This window comes from Salmo trutta, chromosome 7 (genome assembly GCF_901001165.1).
Source record: "Salmo trutta chromosome 7, fSalTru1.1, whole genome shotgun sequence".
Lineage (NCBI taxonomy): Eukaryota > Metazoa > Chordata > Actinopteri > Salmoniformes > Salmonidae > Salmo > Salmo trutta.
This window is the reverse complement of record NC_042963.1, coordinates 14,957,998-14,974,947: the sequence shown is the minus strand read 5'-3', so window position 1 is coordinate 14,974,947 and position 16,950 is coordinate 14,957,998. Positions and strand designations below refer to the sequence as shown.

Sequence of the window (16,950 nt, the reverse complement as noted above, 5' to 3'; positions counted from 1 at the left end):
GCAATGCTGCTGGGTTTTCATGCTCCTCCGTTTCCCATGTGTATCAAGAATGGTCCACCACACAAAGGACATCCAGCCAACTTGACACAACTGTGGGAAGTATTGGAGTCAACATGGGCCAGCATCCATGTGGAACGCTTTCAACACCTTGTAGAGTCCATGCCCTGACGAATTGAGGATGTTCTGAGGGAAAAAGGTGTGTGTATGTGTGTGTGTGGGGGGGAGGGTGGAATGGTTGTTATGTCATAATATCAGGGTTCAGATGGAACTGCAAACTGTATTGTTAGGGGATCTGGAAAAACCACGACCAGTCAATGGAGAATATTGTTATACTCTTGGGTAAAGTATTTATTTTTACGGGAATATCGGTAGAAATTTTACAAATAGGGAGGTTCAGGAACCCTCGTAAGATATCATAGTAAAATGGAGGAATGTATTGCAAAAGGAAATAGCAAAAGGGCATTATAATGGGAAAGATTAGTTAATCTGTGGACATCGGAGGGTTGGAGTTAAAATCAGAATGAATAATGGATTGGCCACTGTGGGTGAAAATCCTGCACTTGAAGGAGGAAATTAAGGAGAAAAGTATAATTATTTAGGAATGGTAGGGTAGGGAGAGTAGGGTAGAGAGGAAAATAAATATAGAAAAACCATTAATAAGGGGGATTAGAAATGATGCAAACAATTAAATTGATAGAACCTACAATCAATCTGCAAAATTAAATCCTCTTAAGCTGACAGTCCCTGAAATCTGGCACTAGAATTACTTAAACAAATATTTTGATTTCCAACTGTTTTATACGTCAGAAGGACAGAATTCCAGACCTTCCTTAGACCATGGAAAGGTCCTCTGTCAAATAAACGTATATTTGCCCCCCTCTGGTGGTCTGCTGCATCATTACATCAATTTATGTCACTTCACTGCGACATCACGTCAAAGGGGCGGTCCAGCTCGACTGCTTCATGGCACAGACATGGCAAAGCAATCGCTGGGATTTGTCTCGAATAGATAGATAAATACATAACATCCATAGCTCTACTATAAATAATACGACCTACACTCTGCCTAAAATAAGTCAAGTAATTATTTTGTGTGGAAGTCGCACATTTCTTTTTACGTCAGAGGCAGACACATTGCATATGCTCAGAACGACAAAGATCGAGCCATTTACATAGCCCTTCTCAATAGGAGGGACACACACTGTTTAAATTGCCCATTTAATGTTGATTTAGAAGTTCATAAATGTAACATTTATCACCAATGTCATTTAACATTCATCACTAATGTCATGATATGTTTGGTAAAGTAATAAAGAATGTGAAATGTTTTGGGTAGACGCTCCTAAAACAGATTTTAACTATATACGGACATATTATAAAGTAAGAAAATACTTATTCATTCACTATTTATTTGTATTTTTATCATATCATCATATTTGTATGTTTTATTATACTTTTATTGTATACTACATCATATGGGTTGAAAAGTGTTTTTTTCTCAGACATAAATTAACAATTCAAAGTGAAAGCCAAAGGTCATAGCTTTCTAGGGGGGAAGCACTACTACATTAATAAAATATTGCCCTCTTGCTAGATTGATGACTACAGCCATAGTGAATCAGTGCAAAACAGCTGTCCGCTCAACTTTAAAGCTGATCTACTCATAAAAGTATTCTTGCTGCAATCTCTGCCAGTCCCCGATGAAATAAAACATTCACTAACATTAAGGCTACTCAGGCCAAACCAAGGATGAAGTATTTACATTTTCCCTTTTAATTGCATATGTTTATGTCTCAGTAAGGCACTAAAGCAAACCTTAGTAAGCAGACAGTATGATTTAGTGCCCCGTAACATTTTGCTGAGGTTAGGACTTTGATAAAGTTTTGTGGAAACACCAAGAGTATCCCTCCCTTTTAATTCCGAGAGAGGGATTGGGCTGAGGCAGAGCTCTAAATATTTAATCATCGGAGATATGGAAGCAGTGATGACTTCAAGAAATGGGTCAGACATAACTTCTTTAAAATGTACCAAGGTATTTCTTTTATTTAACTTTTGTTTTATCAGGGAGACATACTGAGACCTAAGTCTATTTTATAGATGAGTCCTAAAATACAGAAAATACACATTAAAATACAACTATAAATTGCAAACAGAAAGAAAAACACAGTCATAAAAAACAAACACATTCATCAGTAATAAGGTCCTCAAACAGCTTTCTGAATTGCCCTAGAGGCACCAGAACCTCACATTTAAGAACATTTTGAAGATTGTTCCACAAATAAGGTGCAAGAAAACTAAACTCAGTACAGACCAAAGGAGTTTCCAGAGTTAACTATACCTGAGACTGGGTGTGGTAACTCGTATGTCTAAAGTTTAATAATGATGTTATGTACAGTGAGAATTTTGGTAAAATGGCTTTATAAATGAAAGCAATGTATCGACCTAAGTGACATCAAAGAGAGAATCCAGTGATGATTGTTCAAACTGGCGCCCGTAAATAAAGTGCAGTGCACTAGCTTACAGTGCATCTAATGGCTTTAATGAAGTGGCAGCTGCGTTAATATTGATGATGTCATCGTAGTCCAGGGCCGATAGGAATGTCAACTGAATAATCTGCATTCTACTGTTTAGCGAGGCAGGACCTATTTCTATAGAAGAAGCGCATTTCTATTCTCAGCTTCTTAACTATCTAATGTATATGCTTTTTAAAAGAGCTTTTCAGCTATACAAATACCCTGATATTTGTAAGCAGGGACATGATCAATATAGACACCATCCAAAGTACATACAGGGCATTCGGAAAGTATTCAGACCCCTTCCCCTTTTCCACATTTTGTTACTCGGTACTTTGTTGTGGAAGCACCATTGGCAGCAATTACAGCCTCGAGTCTTCTTGGGTATGACACTTCAAGTTTGGCACACCTGTATTTGGGGAGATTCTCCCATTGTTCTCTGCAGATCCTCTCAAGCTCTGTCAGGTTGGATGGGGAGCATCGCTGCACAGCTATTTGCAGGTCTTTCCAGAAATGTTTGATCGGGTTCAAGCCTGGACTCTGGCTGGGCCACTCAAGGACATTCAAAGAGGTGTCCTGAAGCCACACCTGCATTGTCTTGGCTGTGTGCCTAGGGTCATTGTCCTGTTGGAAGGTGAACTTTCCCCTGCGATCCTGAGTGCTCTGGAGTAGGTTTTCATCAAGGATCTCTCATTGCTCTGTTAATCTTTCCCTCAACCCTGACTCGTCTCCCAGTCCCTTTCCACTGAAAAACATCCCCACAGCATGATGCTTCCACCAACTTGCTTCACCGTAGGGATGGTATTGGACAGGTGATGAGCTTTGCTGTTTTCTCCAGATGTGACACTTGGCATTCAGGCTAAAGAGTTCAATCTTGGTTTCATCAGACCAGTGAATCTTGTTTCTCATGGACTGAGAGTCCTTCAGGTGCCTTTTGGCAAACACCAAGCGGGCTGTCACGTGCCTTTTACTGAGAAGTGGCTTCCGTCTGGCAACTCTACCATAAAAGCCTGATTGGTGGAGTGCTGCAGAGATGGTTGTCCTTCTGGAAGGTTCTCCCATCTCCACAGAGGAACTCTGGAGCTCTTTAATAGTGGCCATCGGTTACTTGGTCAACTCCCTGACCAAGGCCCTTCTCCCCCGATTGCTCAGTTCTAAGAAGAGTCTTGAAGGTTCCAAACTTCTTCCATTTAACAATGATGGAGGCCACTGTGTTCTTGGGACCGTCAATGCTGGAGAACATTTTTGGTGCCCTTCCCCAGATCTGTGCCTCAACACAATCCTGTCTCGGAGCTCTACGGACAATTCCTTCGACCTCATGGCATGGTTTTTACTCTGACATGCATTGCCAACTGTGGGACCTTATATAGACATTGGTGTGCCTTTCCAAATCATGTCCAATCAATTTAATATACCACAGGTGGACTCCAATCAAGTTGTATAAACATCTCAAGGAGGGTCAATGGAAACAGGATGCACCTGAGCTCAATTTCGAGTCCCAAAGCAAAAGGTCTAAATACTTATTTTTTTTATACAGTACCAGTCAAACGTCTGGACACACCTACTCATTTCAGGGTCTTTTCACTATTTTCTACATTGTAGAATAATTTGTGGAATTTCTTTCCTTCTCAATGCGTTTGAGCCAATCCATTGTGTACAAAGTAGGGGTGGTATATAGAAGATAGCCCTATTTGGTCAAGTCCATATTATGGCAAGAATAGCTCAAATAAGCAAAGAGAAATGACAGTCCATCATTACTTTAAGACATGAAGGTCAGTCAATACGGAAAATTTCAAGAACTTTGAACGTTTCTTCAAGGGCAGTCGCAAAAAAACATCAAGCGCTGTGATGAAACTGGCTCTCATGAGGACCGCCACAGGAAATGAAGACCCAGAGTTACCTCTGCTGCAAAGGATGAGTTCATTAGAGCTAACTGCACCTCAGATTGCAGCCCAAATAAATGCTTCACAGAGTTCAAGTATCAGACACATCTCAACATCAACTGTTCAGAGGAGACTGCGTGAATCAGGCCTTCATGGTCCATTTCTGCAAAGAAACCACTACCAAAGGACACCAATAAGAAGAAGAGACTTGCTTGGGCCAAGAAACATGAGCTATGGACATTACACCGGTGGAAATCTGTTCTTTGGTGTGATGAGTCCAAATTTTTGATTTTTGGTTCCAACCAGTGTCTTTGTGAGACGCAGAGTAGGTGAATGGATGATCAATGCATGTGTGGTTCCCACCATGAAACATGGAAGAGGAGGTGTGATGGTGCTTTGCTGGTGACACTGTCAGTGATTTATTTAGAATTCAAGTCACACTTAACCAGCATGGCTACCACAGCATTCTGCAGTGATTTGCCATCCCATCTGGTTTGCCCTTAGTGGGTCTATCATTTGGGTCATTTTTCAACACACCTCCAAGCTGTGCAAGGACTATATGACCAAGAAGGAGAGTGATGGAGTGCTGCATCAGATGACCTGGCCTCCACAATCACCCGACCTCAACCCAATTGAGATGGTTTGGGATGAGTTGGACTGCAGAGTGAAGGAAAAACAGCCAACAAGCGCTCAGCATATGTGGGAACTCCTTCAAGACGGTTGGAAAAGCAGTCCCGTTGAAGCTGGTTGAGAACATGCCAAGACTGTTCTAAGCTGTCATCAAGGCAGCTACAGTAGGTGGCTACTTTTGAGAATCTCAAATATGTTTTGATTTGTTTAACACTTTTTTGGTTACTACAAGATTTCATATGTGTTAGTTCATAGTTTTGATGTCTTCAATATTATTCTACAATGTAGAAAATAAAAAAAATAAGAAAAACCCTTGAATGATTAGGTGTGTCCAAACTTTTGACTGGTACTGTATATAAATTAGCAAACATTTCTAAAAACATGTTTTTTCATTATGGGGTATTGTATCTTTGTATCGTAATGAGGATTTTTTTAAATCAATTTTAGAATAAGGCTGTAAAGTAACAAAATATTTTTCAAATGTACTGTATGCTTAAATCATCAGTTATTTTTATGCGTTCTAGAGAACAACATATACTTAGTTTTACCTTCATTCAATACTAATTTCAGGTCAATAACATTTTTCTGTTATACAATGAAAGCACAGTTCAGATAGAGCCTGGTCAACTGTTGGGGCAATAACATACACAACAGTATCGTCGGCACATATTTGAATGTAAACAGTAAAAAGTACAGGACCCAGAATCGACCCCTGCGGGACACCTTTTGTAATATCCAGGAAACCTGATTTAACACCATCTGTAGTTACACATTGAGTTTTATCTGTCAAGTACATTTTAAACCAGTTACATGCAGCCTGGTCGAGACCAATTGAGGAAAGCCTGTGTGATCAACAGTATCGAAAGCCTTTGACAGGTCAATGAAGAGGGCAGCACAATGTTGCCTTTTATCCATACAGTTAACAACATAATTTATACCTATGGATGCAGCAGAGATAGTTATATGACCTGGTCTAAAACCCAACTGACGTACATTTAGAATACATTTCAAAGATAAGAAAGATCTTAGCTGAGAATTAATCAAGGATTCTAATGTTTTAGCTAGGCAAGAAAGTTTAGAAATAGGGCAATAATTACTTAGGTCACAAGGGCCACCCCTTTTGTGAAGGGGGAGTACATGGGCCCCGTTCCAAACCTTAGGGATAGTACCAGATATAATCGTCAGGTAAAAAATATGGGTTAATGATTCAGCATTCAGGGAGGCAGACAGCTACAGTAAAAATGGATCATGATTTTTACACCTCAGTCTTAAGTAAGGCATCTAGCACATCACAGATAGCAAATTGTTGAAATGAAAACAAAGATTCACCAGAAGTTGACAGGTTAACTGTCAAGTCAGCTAGAAGCTTAAAGAGAGAAGAGCAGTTGATTGACTGCCCAACATAATTTAAACCACTGTTTCTCTCAAATAAAAAGCCTGCTGAGATAAAATTCAGATTAAAAGCATCACTTATCCCATTCTTCTCAGTTATGATACCGGAGTCAGAAAGAAATGTAGGGAAGAAGAGAAATTTGTAGACCTCAATGCAAATACTATTTTCTAAAATTTAGAAGGATCGCCAGCAGAGTCCGAGATGTAGCTTGATTTAGCTTTCTTAATCGAGATAGTATATTGGTATAGGGCAGCCGCTAGCCTAGTGGTTAAAGCGTTGGGACAGTAACCGAAAGGTCGCTGATTCAAATACCTGCTGATGTACTGCACTTAACCTTCATTTTCTCCAGGGGTGCCGTACAACTATGGCTGACCCTGTAAAAAAACACGTTTCACTGCACCTATCCGGTGAATGTGACAATACATTTTATTTTTTATTTTACTAGACTATGACTAAGCAGAAACAAAGTCTAGATGCTGACTACACAACATGTAGTATGTCTGTAATAGATTTGATCAAGGACACTGCTTTGGAACTGCATTGGATTCCCATAATTTGATGGATGCGTTGTTTACAAAGCTTTCGACCGAAACGTTGTTGCAGTTTTATTTCACAGCATTTCTGCCAGGTAAATAGAGCGTCAAGTTCCATTCCGAACTCTGGCCTCGGTGACTGAAGTTCACGCTCGGCAAACACACACACACTCACACTCAGCAAACACTGAATCGCTTAAAAAGCCACTGGGAAATTATTTTCCTCTTCTCCCCTTCTCCCTGCGATTGAAATAAAGTGTCAGCCGCAGTTAGAGAGAAAGGGGAGGAGTGAGGATGACTTGTAAACTTGGACAGTGTTGCTAAAACAAAGTGGCCTTGAATAATTCAGGGGAACAGAGATGTGCTACAGTAAGACAAGAAAGACAGAGGAAAGAGAGAGGGAAGTGTATACTGTACTTTAGGTTAGCCTCTCTCTGTCATATTGAATAAGCTGTGACACTCATTCACAGACAACAGTACATGATAGGTACAGGTAAATACATATAGTAGAGGTACAGGATACAAGATGGAGATAACTGAACGGAAAGTTTACCCATTTTGAGTGTTATATTGTTTTTGTGCATCTCTGAGTGATGTTCTATCGATTCCCTGGGTCATTTCATGTTTTCATGCGTATCTGAGTTATTGGCAGAAATTCGTCCGGTATGACGTGGCACCGTGATAAAGTCGCTCTCACTACACTGGAAGTTAATAGGAATACGACTTTTAGATTGTGAAAATGTCTCTCATACATGTCAGATTTCAATACTGGTCGATATCATAACTCTGGAGGTTGTCTTCTCTCAAATGATCCATTTATCATATGTTTGTGATAGTCCTACCTCGAGAAATGTGTAATTTAACAGAGGGTCTAGCACATTTTTCCAATTGTCTGCCTCTTTAGTCCAAGGTGCCTTGCATGGTGCTGTTGCCAGAGATATTATAGAAAGGAGATAGAAATCCAATGAATGAAGGAACTTATAATGCCTCACCCAGCAGACTGTCGAACAATTGCGTTCACATTGTCATGCTGCGTCACGCGGTTGCTAAGCTAATCGTCTCAAAGTCAGTGCACATGTCGAGAAACATGCCAATGTTTTCTCCAAACTACATAAGGTCACGATTCCAAAGTTATACGATACTACAAATAGCAAGTGAATTATCTCGGAAAAGATTTGTAATGTTCGTGCTAATGTTTGGTTTATGAGCAGCTAGCGCCCAATAGACTCCCATTCAGTCCTTGGAGGAGAGCGCTCCTTGACCCTAAATTGCCCAGAATTCACCGCGCTGTCCATTAACGTAGCACGGGCAACGTTTCCCATCTCCTCGAAAGTATATCTCCCGTTGCGAACGTTAGACTCAACTCTGTGAGGCACATCGATCTGCGGGTTAAACATGGTGAGATTATAGACTCCTAAATTAATAGTACAGTTTGTTTGGGTGATTTTACAGCTAACTAGCTACGTTACATGCTGATATTGTCTTTGGCATTATTGTGTGTAGCTAAGTTTACTAGCTAGCTAGGCTACCAGCCCATAGAGACAGCATTGCATTGTGGATTTTGATGTTGACTTGAGCTGCAACAGGTTTCCACAACGATTTTCCATGTTGCTAACAACCATATTTTAATGCCAAAATGAAACATTTGTTTTTACAGAAAAATATTGTTCTCACATATTTGTGTTATTTAAAAATGTAAATGAAAGGAATGAGTGGTTTTGGGTCCAATGCAGCCATTTTGAAAAAAATCTCAATTTCAAATCATTTCTCGGTAACAATTAAGTACCTTACTGTGATTGTTTTCAATTAAAATGGTCAAAAGGAAACAAAAACAGCTTCTTAACAAAGAGCAATTTCTCAAGCAAGAATTTTGCTAGGACTGTCAGAGTGGGGTGGGAAAAACTGAAAACTAGCTGTTATTGACCTGGAGGTTTGGAACTGTCTTTCTTATTGGTCTATTAACTAATTCACCTACTGGTGATGTCACCAGGCAGGCCAAAACTCCATCCCACCAAAACAAGCTGACATTTCAGGCGATGCTTTCAAACAGCTCTTACACCAACCTCATAGTATGGAAATATATATATAAAACGGAGGCTAAATCACGTTGACTGCAATGGGCCATTAAGCCACTAGGATCCAATAGATGATGTTCACGTTGGGTCATGCTGACTATAAAACATGTGGAAGTGCTTGCTAACAGCTTACTGACTGCTTACTAACAGGGCAGCTTCCGTAAAGTAAGATTCAGAATGCCCTTTTGGTGTAACAGAATCTCCCTCTGACTCAGAAGTGATGTAACTTTGCGTAATGATTAAGCTCTGGGGTGACATAGATCTTGATATTGTCGTCGTCTCTACAGGTCGGACGTTTCTTTGGGGAAGTGGACGGATCTGTGATGACAGCGTTGATCAAGTCAGGCATGTTCAAGCAGTAAGAGAAGCTACATTATGTTGTACATGTTATACCATTGATTGAACCTACTGCGCAATGATATGTAACCCCTAACTACCTAATTGTTGTGTGTTCGTGCAACAGGGTGTCGCTGTATGACTACCAGGGCATGTGTAGATCTGGACACAGTCATTCCAGTAGTGCTCGGCCTCTGCTCAGTGTAAGTCATGCCATATAAGCGTGCTTTTCAATCGCTTTATCAATTGCTCAACCATGAAGAAGGCACTACAAGTCGAAACATTGGCTGCGTTCACCCGTTCAATTGTTAGGAGCATATATACAGTATATTTATTGATCTTGAAAAAATTGCTCACTGACAATAATAAATATAGTTATAAAGATGAACAAATAATCAGCAAATCATGAACATGAATTCTAAATGGTCTATTAATGGCTTATGATGCAAGTTATTATAAAATCTAATCTGCTGATTGAATAATATGGTAATTTAGCAGATGCTCTCTTCTTGCTCTCTTTCACCTGACTTACCTGTAGTTTCCCTCTCTCTCTCGCTCTCTCTCTCTCCGTATCTCCATCTCTCCTTCCTATAGCCTTTCTACGGCCTTGCGGCAGTGATCAAATGGTTCTTTTCTCACATGTTGATGTAAGTATGAGATGCACTTTTTGGGCTGATTTTGGGAGAAATTCATTGTTTTTTTTTTTTAAACTTTCTTTTCTCTCCAACAACTCTACTTCTGTACAGGTTCTTACTGGAGTTCAACCTCTGTGGGTTGTGGCACTCGGACTACATTGTAGACGGTAAGTTATGCTCTTAATACTTTATGTGACAAAGGCCATCGCAAAGAGGATGTTTGGATGCATACCTGTGACGGGAGTGTCACTTTCAAATGAATATATGTTTGTGCTTTCATATTCCCTTGATGAATCATCCTGCAGTTTTCATACCATGTCTGAATGTTTTTGTCTCATTCACATGTCATTGTCTCTCATCCAAATGCTGTCTCCCATCCATTTTCTCACCCATGGTCATCATTTGACTGTATGCCGCTCCCATTACCATGTTCATCTGTCTGTGGTCCATCGTGAATGGTGCACCATCCATCTCCTCTCCACTGTGATTCCCAAAACACAGCCAAGGCTGGCTACCATACATGTGAGTAGATGGGTGCCTGTAGATGTGGGCGGGTATACGTACTGTATGTGACTGTGTGTGTGTATGCACTTCTTTGAAACAAACAAAAATGACATTAATGTCGACTTTATCCTCATTAGCCCATAAAGCCAAGAAGGTTGACGCGCTGCAGCCGTGTGACACAGAGTATCCTGGCTTCGTGTACGATTCCTCCATCAGAGAGACCAACAGCCTCATCAAATGTGGCCGTTGTCAGAAGTAAGAACCTCCATCAGACAACCAACTCCACTGTGGGGGCGCCCTCTTATGGCCATGATACCTACCTGCAATTATCTGAACTGTCTTTTGTATTCCAGAACGGAACTGAATCTTGTTTAACTGAACTTGTGTTCCAGAATGTAACGTTAACGGAATGTGTTGTGTTCCAGGATGTTTGTGGTGCAGGCGGTTCCTGAAAGTAACCTGGTGTTGATGGTGGTCCAGGCGGACTGTGACTGCTCCCGCCAGTATTCCTCCATCACACTGGAGCCCAAGGAGGTCAAATACAATGCATCAGTCAAGTGTAACAGGATGAAATCTCAGAAAGTCCGCCGGCGCCCAAACTCCTGTCACGCCTATCATCCTAAGGTCAGCCCTCTTCCCTCCTCATTGTATAATTGTGTAATATTGAGTTGATTACTGTCATTGACTACAAGGTTAGCATAGCAGGCATGTTGAAATTAAAATAGGGAAGTGTTTGTTACATTTAAATGGTATGCGATTCACCGAGATGTATATGTAACAGTGTAGGTTCCGTCCCTCTCTTCGCCCCAACCCGGGCTCCTTGCACACATCAACAACTGACACCCCACGAAGCATCGTAACCCATCGCGCCACAAAAGCCGCGGCCCTTGCAACGCAAGGGGAAACCCTACTTCAAGTCTCAGAGCGAGTGACGTCACTGATTGAAATGCTATTAGCGCGCACCACCGCTAACTAACTAGCCATTTCACATCGGTTATATATAGTCAAAGTAGATTAATGTGTCAATCAATATAAAGCAGTATACTCAAAGGTTCCTGAGGGGTTCTTTGTCAGGGGTAAGGGTGATATGTGTAAAAAGAAAATGTGCCTATCAGGAAAAGTTTTTTACAGCTGTGATGGTTGTGAAGAACCATCCTGTTCTAACACTTAAAAATATCACTGTTAAAAAGTTGTACAATGTTAAACAGTTCCTGTAATTTTACAGTACACTACAGGCAACTGGTTGCACTGAAAGTACGGTAAAGTGGTCCCGTGTGGCTCAGTTGGTAGAGCATGGTGTTTGCAACGCCAGGGTTGTGGGTTCGATTCCCACGGGGGACCAGTACGGGGGAGAATTTATTTTTTTTAATGAAATGTATGCATTCACTACTGTAAGTCGCTCTGGATAAGAGCGTCTGCTAAATGACTAAAATGTAAACAACAACAACTTACTGAAGGGTTGTACCAGTTTAAGTGGTTGATGGTTATGTTGCCAAAGTTTGAGCACCTCTATTAACACTGTCTGTTCTGCAATCTGTGCAAGAGAATGTGACAATAAAGAGTTGCACTGTTAAGAAGTTACTGTGCATTTCACAGGAACTTAATAACAGTTAGTTGCCTGGAAGTTGCTGTGAATTTTTTCAGTCGCTAAATGGCATCCAGCTGTAAGTAAGTTAATGTAAAATTCACTGTAACTTTACAAGATATAGCTTAACATCAGTTGACAACTACTAAGATTATTTGTGATGAGCACACTTGGGACTCAGCCTTGGTTGACAGAAAACGGACCTTGCTGCCACCATCAGGTCAGTGAGCATGACAGAGATCAGCCACAGTAAGTAACTGTGAATTTTACAATAACTACGTGCAGCAAGTTGACAGTATATTATTGAAAATAAACATGAACTTCCTGTTGACAAACTGCCTTTAACTTACTGCAAAATGCACAGTAGCCTCTTAACAGTGCAACTCTTGATTGTCAAAAGCTCTTACAAAGTCTGTAGAACTGGGAGTGGACAAATTAGGTGCTCAATCTTCATCAACACAAGATAAAATCACTTAAAGTTGGCAGTGCAGTCAAAAACATAATTAACCTGTGTTTTATATATATTTCCACACTATGAGGTTGAAATAATTATTATGATAATGCACTTTTAGTGTAAGAGCTGTTTGAAAAGACCGCCTGAAATTTCAGCTTGTTTGGCTGGGTGGGTTTTTTGTTAATAGATTTAAGTTAATAGACCAATAGCAAAGGGAGCTTGCCCTCCACTCTGTCAAAAATAGCTAGTTTTCAGGTTACACATCCCTCTCATTAGGCTCCACCAAGTAGGCCCCTCTTCCAGAACATTCCCAGAAAGTCCTTGAGAAATTGCACTTAGCTAGGAAAGCAATTTTTGTTACTTTTTGACCATTTGAATTAAAAACACAGTAAGGTACTTAATTGTTACCATAAATCATTGAAATTGCGATTGAAAACAGCAGCATTGCTCCTTTGAACTGGTCCACTAACGGCTGGTAGAAATACAACATATTTTAGACTATGCCCTCAAATATGCTAACGAGCCCCTGCCAGCACATGGCCCCCACATACATTAAAGTGTACTAATGATTGTACCTTACATTGAATATAAATTATGTTTTCTACTAGATTTTGCAAGTACCTAACAGTGTGTGCCATAAGCTCATCTGAAGTATCCTATAAGTATAACTGTAGAACCTGTCATTGGTTCTACCTGGAACCAGAGGGTTCTTCATGATATGTTTCTATATGGAACTCAAAAGGGTTCTCCTACAGGGACAAATCAAATGGTTATACATGGCACCCAAAAGGATTCCCCCATAGGGGCAGATGACAGAACCATGGAACCAGAGGGTTCTTCATGAGAGGGTTCTACGTAGAACCCAAATTGGTTCCCTTACAGGGACAAAACAAAGAACCCACCTAAAAAATCAAAGGGTTCTACATGGGGCCAACAAAAGGTTTCCCCCATAGGGAGAAATGACAGAGGCGTAGATTCAATCAGATCAAGTGTTAACCGGCGATAGCGGACAACTGCATAGCGGATGTTTTGGAGGTGTAAGGGGTAGAACTGTCTTGGAGCTTCAAATCGGTGAGCAGCTGCTTTTGCGATCATTGTCACAAACCCCACCCGCCCCAAACTCATGTTAGAAGTTCAGAACGAGAAAGTGTAGGCTATATAGAAATAGTTACGCTCAAATTGAAAAATCATTCAACTAAATAATGAGGAATTTGTATATATAATGTGGACACCCCTTCAAATTAGTTGATTTTGCTATTTCAGCCACACCCGTGTAGAAGGGCCTTACTGAAGAGTTCAGTGACTTTCAACGTGGCACCGTTATAGGATGCCACCTTTCCAACAAGTCAGTTTGTCAAATTTCTGCCCTGCTAGAGCTGCCCCGGACAACTGTAAGTGCTGTTATTGTGAAGTGGAAGCATCTAAAAGCAACAGCGACTCAGCAGTGAAGTGGTAGGCCACACAAGCTCACAGAATGGGACGGCCGAATGATGAAGAGTGTAAAAATTGTCTGTCCTCGGTTACAACACTCACTACTGAGTTCCAAACTGCCTCTGGAAGCAACGTCTGCACAAGAACTGTTCGTTGGGAGTTTCATGAAATGGGTTTCTATGGCGGAGCAGCCACACACAAGCCTAAGATCATCATGCGCAATTCCAAGCGTCGGCAGGAGTGGTGTAAAGCTCACCGCCATTGGACTCGGGGGCAGTAGAAACACATTCTCTGGAGTGATGAATCACGCTTCACCATCTGGCAGTCCAAAGGACGAATCTGGGTCTGGCGGATGCCAAGAGAACGCTACCTGCCCGACTGCATAGTGCCAACTGTAAAGTTTAGTAGAGGAGGAATAATGGTTTGGGCTAGGCCCTTTAGTTCTAGTGAAGGGACATCTTAACCTACAGCATACAATGACATTCTATACGATTCTGTGCTTTCAACTTTGTGGCAGTTTGGGGAAGGCCCTTTCCTGTTTCAGCATGACAATGCCGCCATGCACAAAGCGAGGTCCATACACAAATGGCTTGTTGAGATCGGTGTGTAAGAACTTGACTGGCCTGCACAGAGCCCTGACCTCAACCCCATTGAACACCTTTGGGATGAATTGGAACGCCGACTACGAGCCAGGCCTAATCGCCCAACATCAGTGCCCAACCTCACTAATGCTCTTGTGGCTAAATTGAAGCAAGTCTCCGCATCAACGTTCCAAAATATAGTGGAAAGACTTCACAGAAGAGTGGAGGCTATTATAGCAGAAAAGGGGGGACCAACTCCATATTAATGCCCATGATTTTGGAATGTGATGTTCGACGAACAGATGTCCACATACTTTTTATCATGTAGTGTACCATAATCCAGCTCTAAAAATACAGTTACTTTTCGTATATTTACCGTATTTTCACTGCAACCAGTAGCCAGGACTCTTTACAGTGTAATGAAGAACCCTCTGGTTCTAACAATGTAATGAAGAACCATACACATGGCTATTCAAAGGGTTACTCAAATAGCCAATATAAAAATGGTCTGCACAGCTCAACAAAAGGCTTCCCCTACACAGACAAAACATGCTAACTAGCAAGTATTTATTTTAAATTGTATTTTAGCAATTCATTTTGAAATGTTCTTATCTTCTTGCTGATTGTAGGAAAATGCCAAGGACTGTGGAGGAGCTTCAGAGATCAGCCTATCGGTGGCCGTCTTCTTGACTTCTCTGGCCACTTCATTGGCCCTCTGCAGATGGACATAACAAGGCTCCACCTCTCTTATGGCCGTTCACATTTCCTTTTTGTATATTTTCTAAAATACCTTTAACTACATAAAGGACCTACCAACACTGCAGTTAAAGTCAATTCTGGAGCAAGGGCTATTTTCGAGTAAGACTCCTTTTCCCACAATGAGAGAGAAAGAGACTCAACAGTCCAAACAAATGCCACATTTCTATGCTTGGGACTCTTTCTCATGAGCCATGGGATATGAACTTGTGGACATGCGAGGCAATGAGAGACTGTTATTTTCATGGAGACACACCCTGCCCTCTGCTGGACAATCCATCTGAGTGCACACTGAAGGACAACCACCCTGACAACCTCACTCAACTGGAAAACTGTTGCCACGTGCAAATCAACAGGAACATAGAATGTTTTCTTATTTCTGATTTTTATACACAGTAACATTAAGCTGTATTGTATTAAATCAATTTTTTATGTTGAAATGAACTACTGTACCAAAACTGTGTGCTATGAAATAGGAAGGAATATTGATATTTTTGTGGTATACTTGATGAACATTTGCAATAAATAATGTATGTTATTACATTGGTGTTTAGACCGGGAACATACTGGTGACCATTTCCTTACCATCAGAACTAAGTCAGAGGCTAGTCTAGTAGACACTACATATAAAAAGTATGTGGACACCCTTTCAAATTAGTAGCTGCCGCTCTTTCAACTACAACCGTTGCTGACAGGTGTGTAAAATTGGGCACACCGCCATGCAATCTCCATAGACAAGCATTGACAGTAGAATGGCCCGTACTGAAGAGCTCCGTCACTTTCAATGTGGCACCGTCATAGGATGCCGCCTTCCAAACAAGTCAGTTCGTCAAATTTCTGCCCTGCTAGAGCTGCCCCAGTCAACTGTAAGTGCTGTTATTGTGAAGTGGAAACGTCTAGGAGCAACGAAAACTCAGCCACAAAGTGATAGGCCACTCAAGCTCACAGAATGGGATCACCGAGTGCTGAAGTGCGTAGCACGTAAAATTTGTCTGTCCTTGTCGGTTGAAGCACTCACTACCAAGTTCTAAACTGCCTCTGGAGGTAACTTCAGCACAAGAACTGAGCTTCATGAAAATGGGTGTCCATGGCCGAGCAGGCACACACAAGCCTAAGATCAACATACGCAATGCTAAGCGTTGGCTGGAGTGGTGTAAAGCTCACTGCCATTGGACTCTGGAGCAGTGGAAACGTGCTCTCTGGGGTGATGAATCATGCTTCACCATCTCGTCGACAAATCTGGGTTTGGCGGATGCCAGGAGAACGCTACCTGCCCGAATGCATAATGCCAACTGTAAAGTTTGGTAGAGGAGGAATTATGGTCTTTGGCTGTTTTTCATGGTTTGGGCTAGGCCCCTTAGTTCCAGTGAAGGGAAATCTTAACGCTACAGCATACCATGACATTCTAGACTATACTGTGTTTACAACTTTGTTACAACAGTTTGGGGAAGGCCCTTTCCTGTTTCAACATGACAATGCCCCCCGTGCACAAAGCGAGGTCCATACAAAAATGGTTTGTCGAGGTCAGTGTGTAAGAACTTGACTGGCCTGCAGAGAGCCCTGACCTCAACCCCATCAAACACCTATGGGATGAATTGGAACGGCGACTGCGAACCAGGCCTAATCACCCAACATCAGTGC

The 16,950-nt window shown here is 41.3% G+C and overlaps 1 protein-coding gene across 3 annotated transcripts in view; it reads left to right on the top strand.

The window, feature by feature from the left end:
- The window catches only part of LOC115196999 (voltage-dependent calcium channel subunit alpha-2/delta-4), a 75,266-nt gene extending 59,395 nt beyond the window's left edge, over positions 1-15,871 (top strand). For 2 of the 3 annotated variants that reach the window (XM_029758102.1, XM_029758104.1), the window contains 8 exons: positions 9,315-9,385; positions 9,491-9,566; positions 9,958-10,010; positions 10,110-10,165; positions 10,500-10,520; positions 10,640-10,757; positions 10,928-11,126; positions 15,183-15,871. In XM_029758102.1, coding sequence (XP_029613962.1) covers positions 9,315-9,385; positions 9,491-9,566; positions 9,958-10,010; positions 10,110-10,165; positions 10,500-10,520; positions 10,640-10,757; positions 10,928-11,126; positions 15,183-15,284 — 696 coding nt within the window. In that variant the 3' untranslated portion in view covers positions 15,285-15,871. The remainder of the gene's footprint in view (positions 1-9,314; positions 9,386-9,490; positions 9,567-9,957; positions 10,011-10,109; positions 10,166-10,499; positions 10,521-10,639; positions 10,758-10,927; positions 11,127-15,182) is intronic. The other variant, XM_029758103.1, reaches the window with a different exon arrangement.
- Positions 15,872-16,950: the final 1,079 nt, after the last annotated feature.